At 34.1% G+C, this 15,679-nt stretch overlaps 3 protein-coding genes across 4 annotated transcripts; 1 reads left to right on the top strand and 2 right to left on the bottom strand.

Moving 5' to 3' along the window:
• Positions 1 to 239: 239 nt before the first annotated feature.
• On the bottom strand, positions 240 to 4,010 carry LOC147555773 (eukaryotic translation initiation factor 2 subunit gamma-like). The gene is made up of 9 exons (XM_086663438.1): positions 3,798 to 4,010; positions 3,337 to 3,463; positions 3,148 to 3,209; positions 2,510 to 2,622; positions 2,320 to 2,422; positions 1,767 to 1,994; positions 1,453 to 1,671; positions 977 to 1,237; positions 240 to 844 (listed from the first exon to the last, which is right to left on the bottom strand). Exons 2-9 carry the CDS (start codon positions 3,440 to 3,442, stop codon positions 542 to 544), a joined length of 1,395 nt encoding a protein of 464 aa, XP_086519564.1. The 5' UTR covers positions 3,443 to 3,463; positions 3,798 to 4,010; the 3' UTR covers positions 240 to 541.
• A 5,910-nt stretch (positions 4,011 to 9,920) lies between these two features.
• LOC147555772 (allyl alcohol dehydrogenase-like protein) lies at positions 9,921 to 10,489 on the top strand. Its single transcript, XM_086663437.1, has one exon. It carries the CDS (start codon positions 9,985 to 9,987, stop codon positions 10,282 to 10,284), a length of 300 nt encoding a protein of 99 aa, XP_086519563.1. The 5' UTR covers positions 9,921 to 9,984; the 3' UTR covers positions 10,285 to 10,489.
• A 1,410-nt stretch (positions 10,490 to 11,899) lies between these two features.
• LOC147555771 (HSP20-like chaperones superfamily protein) lies at positions 11,900 to 13,466 on the bottom strand. Of its 2 annotated transcripts, none has more exons than XM_086663436.1 (2): positions 12,991 to 13,466; positions 11,900 to 12,650 (listed from the first exon to the last, which is right to left on the bottom strand). In XM_086663436.1, exons 1-2 carry the CDS (start codon positions 13,295 to 13,297, stop codon positions 12,334 to 12,336), a joined length of 624 nt encoding a protein of 207 aa, XP_086519562.1. In that variant the 5' UTR covers positions 13,298 to 13,466; the 3' UTR covers positions 11,900 to 12,333. The 2 variants fall into 2 exon arrangements, with proteins under 2 accessions (XP_086519562.1, XP_086519561.1); XM_086663435.1 differs by having other exon boundaries at positions 11,900 to 12,653; positions 12,991 to 13,416.
• Between the last annotated feature and the right edge of the window lie 2,213 nt (positions 13,467 to 15,679).

Raw genomic sequence — 15,679 nt, 5'->3', positions numbered from 1 at the left:
GAATATGAAATGAGACCTTTTCTCCAAGGGTTTACCCACTTCTTAATGTAGTGTGAGAGAATATGAGAAGTTACTTATTTTTGGTCTCGTTTGTCCTTACATTTTAGATGAGATGATATATTTGCTCTGCATATGTGTATGCAAATGATGATATATAGTCGCCAGGCATACTGTATAAATTGGATGATCAAACCCGAAAAATGGAACTGACAAATCGAATGTGAAATTGGAAGAGAAAGTCACCAACAAAATCCATGTACCACATGTATAGAATAAGTCGATTAACAAGCATAAGAATGTCAAATATCGAAATTCTCGAACTCAGGAAACCCAAAACATCATTCAATGATTTCAATCTGATGAGATTTAATAAAGAAGCAAACAACGAAATAAGAATCATGCATCCATGTTTTCTTCTCCATCTAACAAAAATTGTTCCTACCAATTCCCTCCCTTCCCACATCTTCTCAAATTCTGTTTCTGATACAAGTACTGTTTTTTCTTTTTTCTCTTTCTGGTTTTTGCTCTATGCAAGTTCTACTCAAATAGGGCAAGGTGGAACTTCGAGGGTGGTACCTGCTTGAATCTGTCCCCACCCAATGAGACGCCAATGCTTTTCAACTCGCCGGCTAAGGGCAATCTTCTCTCCTTTGCTAGTGCAAACAGGTGAAGTGAGTTGAAGTTTAGCAAGATCGTTCTTAACAGCAATAACTCGAGCTCCTGTGGACATAGAACCGATATTCAACATCAAGATCTCAGCCTTTGTCAGCTTTGACACTTTTCCTTGCCTTTCTGTACCCTTTGTTCGGACTCCTAGAAGTCGTCGAAGAAGGAAAAAGTTCACCTGTAAAAGAGCAAAAAACCATATCATTTTCCATTTTGCTATATTAACTATAGACTATGACCCAAATGACAAATGCAACTTTACGGATAATAACAAATCATTCAAGTAATATTTGCACATGAATCTGTTTACCTCAAGTTCAACAAAAACATCAGGAAGTGAGCCAACCTCCCCAAGAACTTGGCCTACCAGTCTATCCGCCCTTGTCAAAGTGGGATCCATGGTGGTACCAACACCAATAAGACCCCCAGGTACAGCAAATTGCAGCTCATTTTGCTCAGCGTATAGTGACACGATCCTTGAGTATATTGGAGTACACTTGATGTTTCCAGTTTCATCTTTTACAACAATTCCAGGCCTGACCTCAATGAATTGATTAACTTTCAGAACACCCTGAGTAACACAAAAACATACATTTTCATTAATCGACGAAAATCAAGTTTAGAACTTAGAAGGTAAATTTAGGTTTTATCCTCGCTACATATATGTCAAACAACTGCATGGCACGATACTCTATAGTGGTTTCTCATTAGTAGGATATCCAAAAATCTACTTAATAACATTTAGGTCTCTCAATTTTTGGAAAAAATCAAGGATAAACAACATACCCTGAGTATACTTCCACCAGCAACACCACCCTTTATTTCATCAACCTCTGAACCAGGCTTATTAACGTCGAAAGATCGGATTACAATCATATTTGGTGGTGAAATGAAGTTCCTCTCTGGGATTGGTATCTTTTTCACAATATATTCACACACCACATCAATATTGTATTTCAACTGTGCAGAAATGGGTACTATTGGTGCATTATCAGCAACTGTTTTCTGCAAGAAGAAAAATCCGTTAAGAAAAATTAATTTATTGGGCAGAATTTGAGAAGAGTGTCAGATAGCTCATATTTTATCTCTGAAAAACTGACCTTAATAAACTCCTGAATAGCTTCGTGCTGGTTGATAGCTACATTTTCTTGAATAAGATCAACTTTATTCTGAAGAATGATTATATGTTGGAGCCGCATAATTTCAACTGCAGCTAGATGCTCAGAAGTCTGAGGCTGTGGACAAGTCTCGTTCGCAGCTATCAAAAGTAACGCCCCATCCATGATTGCTGCTCCATTAAGCATAGTAGCCATAAGAATATCATGTCCCTGTGAAAGAGAAAAACATGTAACTCATCAGGTTGGAAATTATTTGAGACTGCAAATATAGAGATCATGACTTACATAAGGTTTTACATTCAATTATTAAAAATTTACTCCTGCGGAAGTAAAATGAAAACATTATTGAATAAAATAACAAGTAACATTTCGGATTACCACTACAAGGGTTACTTTAACGTATAAGAATCTAGATGGTCCCTGATCTCAAAAGCCTAAACTTACCGAATTAGTTATACAATAACCAAAACTGAATCAATGAAAATGACAATAGCACTTTACTAGACTTTAATATCTAATGCGCATAGAAACTTACTGGACAATCAACGAAAGACACGTGTCTCAATAGCTTCATTCTTGCATTTTCAAATCCGGGGACATCACAAAGTGGACTGTCTTCTTTTCCACTGCCATAGGCCCTGCAGAGATCATTTTAACCAATATGATAAAAAATGTGAATAAAAATGAAAAAGACAAGAATCTTTGGTATTGTGAAAAAACCATACTTGTAGCACGAAGGCCGAGGGCATCGCTCTTCTTCACACTTGTATATTTTTGCGTTTGCGTATCCAAGCTTAATGGTGATGTTACGCTCCAACTCATTTTTGAACCGCACAGTCTTTACACAAAATAACAGTGGAGAGAAATTTAGATATGCAGATTATTTGTTTGATTGGCAGTAGTCGGATAACAACGAGTAGCACGAAAAGTTGGGCATAAGTAGCTCCACGATTTCATTACTCTAGTATGACAGTATCACATCCTTGGTGATACTTATTACAACTCGGACTCAAAATCATGAATTCATGACTTCAGGATATCTCGTAAATGAGTTATCCGAACATCAGAAGGTTGACATTAAGGAATCTATATCTAAGACTCTAAGTAAAGATCTTAATTCTACCCTTTGATTAATCTTGAACTGAGACAAACACAACCTTGTAACTAAGATGTTTTAGGTATTTCTCATATGCTTAATACGACTATAGAACTGATCATTATCTTTCACCGGTTCATCCAGAACTTTAATTTCCTTATTCTACCATTAGCTCACTTAATCAGTCTAATTTAATAACAGGATTGATAAAAATACACTCTCTAACTCACAAAAACCAAACAAGCACACGAAAACAAAGGAATTTACCTGGACACCTGATATTGCTTTAACAACAGTAGATTTTCCATGAGCGACGTGACCAATAGTACCTGATAATTATATCAAGAACTCGTTAAGATCCAACACCATAATCCGAAATTAGTAAGTTAATCAACCTTTAGGCACTCTACAAACACATAAAGAAAAAAAAAATCAATAGGGCACTAATAAATTTACCAATATTTATTGTGGCTTGACGAGAAATAACTTCCGGTGAGAGCGGATGCAATTTCGTAACATCCAGTTTAGCTAGATCCTGCTCCATTAATCCTTTCCGCGCCATATTGAAAATGTCTTTCCACTACTATAAACACATATAAAGAAGATACCAAGTATGAGAAAACTGAACTAGTTAACAACAAATTGACCTTAAAAAATCAAAAAGATAAGGTCTTTGGTCTTTAAATCAACTTGATATTGAATAATTAGGGTTTTGAAGTTTCCAAGAATCAATACAAACATTCAAGAAGAAAGAACTAAACTATATCAGTTCTTCAAGATTGAAAACCTAATGAATCCAAGAATATAAAAGAAATTGATGAACCGAAATCGGCAAGAGAAAATTTAACTAAAAGTAAGAGCTAAAATACAATGTTAAAGATGAAAATAGAGAATCAAAGGAAGGGAAAGAAAAGGACCTTCTTCGTTTTAGGGCAAGGGATTGGAAGAATTGGGTGCGCCGGAGAGACTGAGAGGCGAAAAAACACGAGATTTGGTTAGCTTGTTGTCGCCCCTGAAATCCAGAAAAGAAGAAAACCCTCGTTGAGCTGGGAGATAGGGGAAGAAGTATAGCGCCTTTCTTGTGTGCTGTTAGCCTGTTACAATTGCTGTGTACGGGTCTATATAATGTTGTTTGGATCAATATATTGCTCTATTAATAATAACCCAAATAGGTCAACAGTTGGTAGCCCAAGTGGTTCCAAGGTGTTGACATGAACTCCAGAAATCCCTGGAGGTCTCAGGTTCAAATCTCAGAGAAAGTGGAATCTTTGGTTATTTGAATTGGGATTATTATTTGAATTGGGATTATTAGGGTATAAATAAGGTAGTGGTAATACATAAAGTTCTAAAATAATACGATTAATTACCAATTGTGTCGTATTCTAATTCTTTTGTCCCCAGAATATAGGGGTGTTCATTTAGTATCCAAACCGACCAATCCAATCCGATCCAAACAGATTTCAACGGTTTGGATACCGATCCAATAGTATTCCGGATTGGTCCAGATGTTAAAATGGCAAAACCGAGTGGTTTGGATCGGTTTATGGATTTGGTTGACGGATAACCGAACCAAACCATTTATTGTTATTTTTGTGTATTATATATATAAATATAAATGATAGGAATGATGAACGGTTGAGATTTAATAGTTAAGTTAGAGAGTGTTTGATTTTTTAGCACTACTTACTAAGGGATAATCACTTAGTATGTGATATCACTTGTAAGTGATATGACGTTTGTTTTCTATCACTTCTAAGTGCTTGATTTTTGTTTTTATATTAATTCTAAATGTCATAAAAATGAGAAATTGTCTATTTTGACCTTAAAGTATTTACATATTATCATTTCATACTAATTCATTATGCTCGCGAGTTTGGATACAAGATAATTACGATTTATGAATGTTTTATGTTGCAAAATATTAACCTCAAGTAATTAAAAATTATGAAGGAGAAAGAACTTACGTTGCATTATGGAGTTTGGGTGGTTCCGTGATTAATGAAGGAAGAGATGTGAAAAAAATTTAAGAGAAAAGCTTAGGTGAAGGATGAGTGAAGAAGGAAAATGGTCATTGATAAAGTCATAAAAAGATTTTTTACTTATCAATTGTTTAAGATTTTTTTTTTAGTTATAATTACATTGGTAATTATTATATTCGGTAGGGATAGAAATGTCTTTTTTAGCACTTAGAAAGTAAGTGCAAAAAAATAAGCTCCAAGTTGGAGCTTACTTTTTTGCACTTACTTTGACCCCACTTACAAGTGATATTCACTTATTAAGTGAAAAAACAAATGGCCTAAAATTGCAGGCCCGCACTTATTAAGTGAAAATCACTTAATAAGTGCAAAAATCAAACACCCTCTTAGTTCCATCATGTTTGTTAATATCGTAGCTTAATGCATGTGTAACAGAAGTAAATGGCGTGGAGAGTTGTAGCTTAATTCAATAGTTAAGTTAGTTCCACGTTTTTAAGTCGAAAGTGCGAAATTTTATATATGGTAAAATATCACAGGTGGTTCGGTTATCCAACCGATCCAAACCGTTCATGTATAGTTCGGATCGGCAACCGAACCAAACCATGAACGAATTTAGATTTGAAAAACCTAACCCTTCGGTTTGGACTTTGGATTGGCCGAAAAAGTCGGTTATCCAACCGATGTTCACCCCAACCAGAATATCTTTAGGACAAGTTTAATGTAGGGGTTCGGCTTCTAATTTTGTAAGCTCCTGAATTTTGGGAGCCCCTTATTTTTTATAACTTCAATATTCGATTCCTAACAAGGATCCCGAATTCAAATTATGTACATGTGTGGTGTACGTGTGTGAAATTTGTGTTTCAATTTTCAACCATGAAATTATTTACTTGTTCTTTCTGTATTTCAATTATATGTTTTGGGGGAGTTATATATTTGACTTTTCAATCAGTGAAATCCTATTAAAAAAATTACATTTTACAAAAATTACACTTTAAAAAAAATATTAATGATTAATTATTTTTTAAGCATTAAATGGGGTGGGTCCCCAAATAACCGAGGAACTCCCGCCCACATTAGACTTGTCATTACTTATTAAAACTCACTTTCTCTCATAAGAAACTCATAAATTTTAAGGTTTTTTTTTCTTTTATTTTCTCAAATTCTTCTTCTTCTTCAATTTTTTATGTTTATCATTGTTTTAACGGTATTTTCTCTGGAATTTGAAGATTTAACTTTGATCTTGTTGTTCTTATAAACTATTTTAGTATATGAAAATATTTTATCGATTTAGGTTGTCATCTGAGCTAATAGTCATTTAGGGTTTGAAATAGGACTTTTGTCTTCAATCCCAGATCGTCTTCTCCAACTCGAGTTGATCGAAGAAAACAATAAATTTCAATATGATGCAATTTTAGAATGATATGAATCATGTTGTTTTCAATGGATTCAGATTCCAGTTGTTTCATTCCAATGTGTTTCAATGTTTCTTTTTTTACTTCGGTTAGTTTTAATGGATTTGCTAAACAAATATCAGGCGTTTGTATTTGTTTGTTTGTGGTTTTTGTTTTGAAAATGGGATCTGGTTCACATCGAATGCACAAGATCTAGTTCAGATCTGTTTAGCATGTCGTCCACGTTAGAAGTTTGCTCGTGATGAGTTAGTAGATTTCAATAGGTATTTCATTTTGTGTTATTTCCCAAATAGCCCCCAACTTTGTGACCAGTTTCCTGCTTAGCCCCTTACTTTGTCAAAAATGCCCAGATGGCTCCTTTTTTGAGTTACCGTTATAACAGCGTTAACCAGTCATCACTTCTCTTTCCTCCATCTCATCACCTTTCTCTGCTACCTCATCTTCTCGCCATTTCATCGTCTTCACCGGCGGAGGTCGCCGGCCGGCGACCTTCAAACATTAAAAAAAATCTCTAAATAAATAAAATTTTTTTACAAAAATAACTAGGCCACATAAGTAATTAACATGAATTTAGAGTTTTTGCATCGAAGAAACAAAAAAAAAATCGAGGTTTTCTATTTTCGCCACCTAAGAGCATCTCCAATGCAAAACTCAAAAAAAAAAAATCTTTATTCGTCCTGTTTGTCGAGTTTCAATTGAGATTCTCCCAGGTGGCAAAATAGGGATCCTTAATTCGTGTATGCCTCCAATGCAAAACTCAAAACTATTTTTTGTTTTACTTACGTGACATGATTAATTAGTTATTTTGGAAATATACGAAGACTTGATTTTTGTTGGTTGAAATTTAAATAATAATGGTTGGAAATTAGAGATATCTCTAGAAAACACTCCATTTTAGAGCATCTCCAATGCAACACTCAATCTTAGAAACTCTTAGTGCCACTTAGAATTTTTAGAGTTTTTTCTTAAAAATCCTCTCCAATGCAACACTCTATTTGGATCTCTAAGATGACGTGTGGAGGGTGGAATAGAGATATCTCAAGAGGACACTCTACTAGAGTGTCCTCTTGAGATATCTCTATTTGTCTAACTCATCAATATTTGATTTTCAACCAATAGAAATCGAGACTTCTATATTTTCTACAATAACTAATTATTTATTTACAAAAATAACTATGCCACATAAGTAAATAAGATAAATTTAGAGTTTTGCATTAGAGAAAAAAAAATTGAGGATCTCTACTAACGCCACCTAGGAGTGAGAATCTCAAATGGAACTTGACACATAGGATGGATAGAGATTTTTTTGAGTTTTGCATTGGAGATGCTCTTAGAGTGTCCTCTTGAGACATCTCTATTCCACCCTCGACACGTCATCTTTGAGATCTTAGTTGCGTTTTGCAATGGAGGTGATTTTTTAAGAAAAACTCTGAAAATCTTGTAGGGCTTTCTGAATTTCGAAGATTAAGAGCCTTTCCAATGTAAAACTCAAAAGAAACTCTAAAAATCCTATGTGTCGAGATTCAAATGTCAATATCTAATTTTTCTCTTTCCTATTTGTTAAGATTGAGATCCTCTATTCGAAGGACTTCTCCAATGCAACACTCTAAAACTCCTAAAATTAGTTATGTGACATATTTTTTTTCATTAAAATATATAAAAGTATTGAGTTGGCACTTAGAGATGACTCAAAAGGACACTCTAGAAATGGAGTGTCCTCTTGAGATATCTCCATTCCATCCTCGACACGTCATCTTGGAGATTTGAATTGAGTTTTGCATTGGAGGTGAATTTTAAGATAAAAACTCTAAAAGTCCTAAGTGGCACTCCGAGTTTCTAAGATTGAGATTTGCATTGGAGATGCTCTAAGTTTTGCGTTGGTGATGTTTTAAGAGTGAGAATCTCAATTGAAACTTGACACATTGGATGATTTAGAGATTTTTTTTTTTGAGTTTTGCATTGGAGATGCTCTAATACCCCATTACGACGACTAGAAATCTTTATGGTAATTTTTAAAGACGATACCTTAGAATTGTTGGTGGCGTATCCCTCAAAGGCTTTAAAACCACCCGTTAACTTTGAATTTCTAGTCAACCTTTGGTAGCCCAAGTGGTGGATAATGTTGACATAAATTCTAAAATCTTGTTGGTCTCAGGTTCGATTTCCAGAAGAAGTGGACGCCATGATTTTATCGAACTTGGGTTATTAAAGTACAAATAAAACTGTTGGACTCTAGGTCATAGTTTAATAGGACTATATGCCCGTTCTTATTAGTGTTTGAATTAATCAATTATTGTGGTTCCTAGTCAACTAAGGTATAATCCGTGCCCTAGGGCACGAATAGTTGTATTAATCAAATGTGACAAAATTTTAACCCAGTGCTTCTATATGCGTCCATCGTATTGCTCTAGGCGCTTTCCCCAAACATGTCACCCGACTTTCCATATTTATTATTGCTATATTCTAAATACCCTAATTTTTTTTGTATTCTACTAATTGTTTATTTTCTTTTGTTTGTTTTTTCTAAAATTAGTTATTTTATTGAGAGAGTGAGAGATTTTAGTTTCTTTTTTTAACCATTGCAATTTTTTTTTTCTTAAATTAATTATTTTGTTTTTAAGAAGGACACGATTATTTTTTCTTAAAATAAATTATTTTATTTTTAAAAAGTATATTTTAAATTTTGGGAAGAGTTTTTTGACAATATCCTCTGTTAAAAAACGATGTTTGTCCCCGTCAACGTTTTTTACTTTTTGCTTCTGTTTATTATGTAGATTTTCGAAAAAAAAAAAGGGAGATTTTATAGGGCCCCCTCATTTTTGTTAAAAGGCCTTCTCTCAGTGATAATTTAGCAAGTAAAATGGTTCATGGGGAGGCCTTTTAACAAAATTGGGGAGGCCTTATAAAACTTCCCAAAAAAAATTGACTTTCTCTTGCCATAAAAATATACTATTGTACACCCACTTAACAAGTGGGTGTTAAAACATCCAAATCCAGCCTCCGAGTATTATCTTCCTGATTCTTCTCAAAACTATTAGCATCATTAGAGCAAGTCCAACCCCAGCCTGTCTTAGGCCGAAAAAACCATTTTTTCACCTAAAATTATTGGCCTCAGCTCAGCCTCTAAAATTCAGCTCCAACCCCAGCCTCTCTTGAGGCCGAAAATTTGTTCATGTGGGAAACACGTGTGTGCACTTTTAGTTGGTGTGCGAAAAACGTGTGTGATTTTATGTATATATAAAATACGTGTTTGAACTATTTTTCGAAAAAAATTTATTCGGGGACCAACATTTGGTGGGATTTATTTTAATTACTAAAATATTTAAGTTTTTCTAGAATTTGAAAAAAAAATTCAAACTAATTAGAATTACAAAAATGCATTTTGATTTTTAAGTTTATTTTAATTTTTTAATTGTTTAATATTTTTTTTTTTTTTTAAAAAAAAGGGTAGATCTGGCCGTTGGATAAACCAACGGCCAGATCTGTCCCCCCAAGTGACCGTTGTCACTTGGGGTCGGTGTTCAGTCGCCCCTAATGTTAGGGCACCGAGCCCCAGCCTCCGCTCCAAGCGGCTGGGCTTGGAGCGGGGGGCTGAGGCCAATAATTTGAATTATTGGCCTCAGCCCGGCTGGGGTTGGACTTGCTCTTAGCCATTAGAAGAGTAACTTTTTCTCTGCAAAACCCTAAAAATCTCTTTGGAAAATAAACAATTAAACATGGGGATTTTCTCTTGGTTATCAGGAAAAGAAGCTCCACCTACAAAAGCAAAACAAACTCCAGAAGCAAAACCCCAAAAATCAGCAGAAAAGCCAGAAATTTCAGATATGAACGGAGCCATGGAAGTTCCTCGACCAGCTGAAGTTAGTATTTTTGAATTTGGGTCTGCTGCAACTTCTTCTGATAAGGTAACTCTTGCTGGATACTGTACAGTTTCTGAAGAACTCGAACCTTGTCGATGGGAAATCTTACCTGCTGGCACTGGCACAAATGCTCCTCAATTTCGGGTAGTTTTCTGATCAATTGAAAAAAAAAAAAACCCTTTTTTGGTTATTTGTAGTAGTTAATATGATAAGAAAAAAGGGGGATTTTCTTTCTGTTCAAGTGTTTCATGGTTTTATTTTCTTGTTGTTATTTGGAAATGTAGTAAAGGAAGAAACATAATTATCTTGTGTTGGCTTGTTTGATGAACTCCAGTAATTGTTTAGCTTTCATTTCATGGTATAGGGTTATCTCAATTTACTTTTGAGTTATTTATATGAAGGCAAATAGTTTGGGATTTTGGGTATTAATGATTTATGCTAGATTCTCTATGTATCATGGAAATTGAATAGCAATTCGAATAGGTTGTAATAGGGACTTGAATGCAATTGTTCATTGGTTCGACTATCTTTTGTCCTCATATTGTTTAGAAAATCTAAGTATTTCCATATTGCTTAGGAAGGCCTTCTAGACATGGACTATAAGATAACACCTTATCTTACATAAGGAAGATTTCTTTTCCGATAACTTTGGCGACTGGATTGTTTAAAAGGAGAAGCTTGGGATGCTAGGCCTCTAAGGCAAGCCCATGCGAACGAAAGATCTTTTTGTGAAATTAAAGCTAGTAGGCGTAGTCGAGGACAATATTGATGGTATTGAGGCGGGGAGTTTATAAAGCATGGATTGATCTAAACTTTTGTTGTAGATTTGTGAAACCGTGGCTTGGGGTTCTAGGCCTCTATGGCAAGCCCATGCTAACTAAAGATCTTTTTGTGAAATTATGCATGTAAGCATAATGGAGGACTATATTGATGGTATCGAGACGGGGAGTTTATAAAGCATGGGTTGATCTAAACTTTGCGGTAAATTTGTGAAACCATGTCCATGTGTTTTCATGTAAAAATGAAAACTTTGACAAGTGCTTTGGTATGGATCATATGGTGCTAGCTGTCTTCCACTGTTAGATGCCGTATTACCTTTTTCAAAAAATAAAGATGCTCTATAATTTTTTAGATATAAAGATTTGCACACAAAATTTCTCCCGAGAATTCTTTTATAGTTGGATTCTGTAACCATTAAGTATAGTAGATGCCCATTTCAGGAGTTTATTCTCTGGGTCTATATCATGTCACTTTCCTGTTCTTTCTATCTGCATTTAGCTTTATCCCTTTTATTAGATGAAAATATAGAGCATATCTTTCTGTCATTTTGAATGATCCCAATTTCTTGAGCTTCCCCTTGCTTGTAGAGCTGATATGTTAATTATGAGAAGGAAGTCACTGGAGTTTCGTCATGATAGTACTTTTGTGCTTTTCAATGTTGTGACTTATATGTATGTGTTAGTTTTGGTAGATAAAAGAACTCAATCGGAATGACCAGTAACCCAAAAGTAGACTGAGTTTGTTTCTGAATTTAGTTGAATGTATGATCAGCTTCATCAGTGCTCTCATTTGTGATATTGCGACAAATATGTGAACATATGTACTCTTCGGAAATAGTAAGATTCGTACCCTGGTTTCTGTAGTGGAGGTGCATAAATGTATGACAAAGTAATATAATATGCTTGCCATTTGTTTCTTTGTTGATGTCTTCAAAATAATATCAGTAGACCTTCACTAAAACTTAGCATCTATAAATTTCTATGCATATGAATATCTTGACTTGATTTCGCACATATGTATTATGACTTTTTTGCATATTTTACAACCCAATAATGCTAGGTTGATACGATTTTTCATTACTCATTAGTTGATACATCACATATTACCATTCATTTCAACTCATGAAGATGCTTAATTATCTTTCGGCTTCGAAAACCTGAAACAATGGTATGATAATGCTATGTCAAGTGTTGTCTCAACCCAGCATTATTGTTTTACAGTTAAGTACTCATCATACAAGACAATAAATATTGTGGGTATTCTATATTAAGGTTATGTAAGGTTTAGGACACATTTTAGGACCTCTGTCAGAAAGTTGATGTCAAGAGGACTAAAGTGAAACCTTATATTTCTCTCTTCAAACTTTTTTTTCTTTACCATATGAGTTGATCAAGTCGATTCCTTTCCATTTTAATGATTATGTTATCATGCTATTTGTTTGTTGACATCAAGTCGAAGTGGTTCTGATTCCTTTGCTGCCACATTATTTCTTTGGGGACTATCAGAGTTTCCTATAGGAGTTTTTGGAATTTTTATCTCTAAAAAGACATCATCATGGATATTTGCTTCAATTTTCTTCCAATCTACATTCTCCGGCAGCTCAAGCCTCCGCGCATATCCGATTTCCCACCAATTTTCACTTCTCCAATCCTTTAAATCATTTTCCTGTCGTTGCCTCCACTGTCCGGTAATCTCTACCACCTTTCCGTTTTCCACAGTTACTTGAATACTTTTCCCGACTCCTGCTGGAGAAAATTTCAGTGTCAGAAACTCAGAATAACGTTCATAATTCATAAATCCCGGTCATGGTTCTGAATTTTGTTATTTCAGTTTCAGTTTCATCTTCTCTTCATTTTGCAGGTAATCAACTAATAGTTCATAATGATAGTGTTCAGTTATGCATCTCTGGGTAAGCTAGTTAACCCCGACCAGGACTGTGATTTAAGATCAGAACACAACAGGTACTTGGCTGACCTGGTTTAGATTTTAGATTAGAATTTCGGTGTTCGATTCGATAAGCTTGAAAACTCAATCGAACTGAGTAATATGATCATAGATGTTAGGAAAGTTGAAAAGACATACCTGGTAGTTCTGCTTTTACTACATATTCTTTATCTGTTTCAAACCAATCTACCATGCTCTGATTAGATTCTCGAAGACTTGACAACAAAATCTCTGATTCAAATTCCCATAGAGGAAAAGCATCAGATGGGTCGAAGAATTTTCCAAATAACAGTGGACTAAACAACGAGCCGATCCCAAAAACTTTCTGAACAGTAGGATTACCTCCAGAGATGAACTTATCGAATGTGTCTTCCCTTAACGACACATACCATTTTTTAGGAATTCGATCTTCTGATCGAATTTCAAGTTGTTTCCGGCAAGACATTGCTTGTGCTGAAGAATAGCTTGATTGAATTTAGAGTATAGTTGAAGAAAATAGGGAACCTTTATGCTTCTTATAATGTGAGATGAAACCTTTAGAAAAAGCAGTGGACAAATTCCTTTGGAATTTTTACATGATAGGAAAAGCTAAAAGAAGAATATTTTCTTTTTCTGGAGCTTTCTTATTGGTAAGTTGAAGCATTTTAGGCACACAGGTTAGGTAACTGGCACGTGGCTTCATCCCTGGCGATGTTTCGGCGATATGTGGGATGAATGGTTTGGATTGGATGAAGACCTATTTATCAAAAGTACATTTCATGTGATTTTACAGGTAATATTTAGTTAGCATATTGTAAATTGTTGGGTTTGAAAATATCAAAAGAGGCACGTGTTATTAAAGTTTGTCTAGTTTGGTCAAGTCGAAAGGCCATTTCGGGACAATAGCTTCCGAAGATTCTGGTCAAAGTTCCTTTGATCGGGTTCTGGGGTTATAACCAAATGGGTCTTCGCACGTGCATCACATGTATTCTCTATGTGTAACAAGAGATGGGTGATAAAAATCTTCCTCTTTTATACAAGTAAAAGCGTGTTTCTCATCGAAAAGGAGTACTTCTATATCTTGTTATAGGTACTCTTTTAATTCCTTCTTTTTTGTTTGATACATGTGAAGAAGAGAAGGGCATATTGCTCATACATTTTACACAAAAAATACAAATTCCCGTTTAGAGACACAGACAGTATTTGGTTGGTCACAAAATCTGTTCTGTAACTGCACAATGCGTACCATTTTTCTCCTGCATCTTAAGTTGATTAGTATGAGATAAGGATTGTAGGAAGATTGTTTTCGCCAGAAGTCATAATGGTGTCGCACTTGCCTTGAGAGATTTCTTGGTTAAGTCTTTATCCGCGATCTTTTGAAATATAAGTTGCATTTCCAATGAATTTTGAAATTTTCTTTTGAAATATAAGTTGCATTTCCAATGAAATATAATTATAATGGATATTTAGTCCAAATTGACCAATATCTATAGCAAAAATAGATCTCTATCATTTGTATTCAATCGTAATATCCATTATAACTTTTTATATAAGAAAAAACTCACTTTTAAATACCAATCCTCAAAACTCTATTTCTTTTTTTTCTCAGATTTTTTCGGTTGATTTCAAACTTACTATCTGTTACGCAATGTGCATGTTATTTAGTATCAATTACGTATATTTCTACAACAAAACACATTTAGTATAGTTAAAGTATGTCTAGATGTCAAAGTTACAGTATTTTTCTGTTTACTGATTCTTTTTTCGTTTCATAAATAACGTGTTATTTATTGCTAAAGTTTCATATTTTATTTCATTTTTTTTATGTGTCATACATAACACATTATGTATCGACGATGTTTCTTCCAAAAGAGAAAATGACTAAAATTCATTTTTCTAAAAAGATTGGACCTTAATCTTTTTTCGGATTTTATTTTGGGCCTAAAACCCGTGGACCTTTTCATATACTACCTAAGAATTAAGATGCATGAAATAAGTAGAAAATTATAGTCATACATAACACATTATATATCAACGATGTTTCTTCCAAAAGAGAAAATGACTAAAATCCTTTTTTTCCAAGAAGATTGGAACTTAATCCTTTTTTTAATTTTATTTTGGGCCTAAACCCGTGGACCCTTTCATATACTACCTAAGATGCATGAAATAGGTAGAAAATTATAGTTATTGTACTAATAAAAGTGAAACTGATCTCTAAATTCTCAATGGATAAACACAATATATAAACACAAGAATTGGAATCATTGTACTAATATAAGTGAAACTTTCCCAAAAAAAAAAATATAAGTGAAACTAATCACGAAGAGGGGTAGTCAATGATGACTTTGGATGACCTCGTGAATGTCCACGAAATTCAATCACGGATATTTTAAAGTCCGTGATTGTCAACGACATTCAATCACAGACATTTTAAAATTCGTAATTGTTAGTGACATTCAATCACAGATATTAGAAAGTCCAGAAATGTCAGTGGTATTCGCAAATCCACGAAATTTGGTAGACTTAAAATTTCTTTGACATTTTGGTGGATTGTAATGTAAAAAGAGAGCCAAATTTGTCAACAAAAAAAAATGAGACTTTCATTAACATTTTGGTGGCTTCTACAGTTCTACATTAATTTATGAATTAATACCAATAACGATAATTAAAAATAATAATAATAATTAGTATTATTATTATCACTTGAAATGTCGTATTTTTTCTGATATTTCAAAAGTAATATGACATTTTCCAAAATCTATCTCACTTTCAATTTTAGTATCCATTCTTCTTGAATTTACTTTTTTCTTTATGTTTGATTTGGTTAATTTAATTCGGTCGGACCGAC

The sequence above is a fragment of the Eschscholzia californica genome, unplaced genomic scaffold (assembly GCF_041429995.1).
Source record: "Eschscholzia californica isolate CP2 unplaced genomic scaffold, dmEscCali1.0.p SCAF_2, whole genome shotgun sequence".
In the NCBI taxonomy this organism is placed as follows: domain Eukaryota; kingdom Viridiplantae; phylum Streptophyta; class Magnoliopsida; order Ranunculales; family Papaveraceae; genus Eschscholzia; species Eschscholzia californica.
Note: the sequence above shows the minus strand (reverse complement) of the source record. Positions and strands in the feature narration are given on the sequence as shown.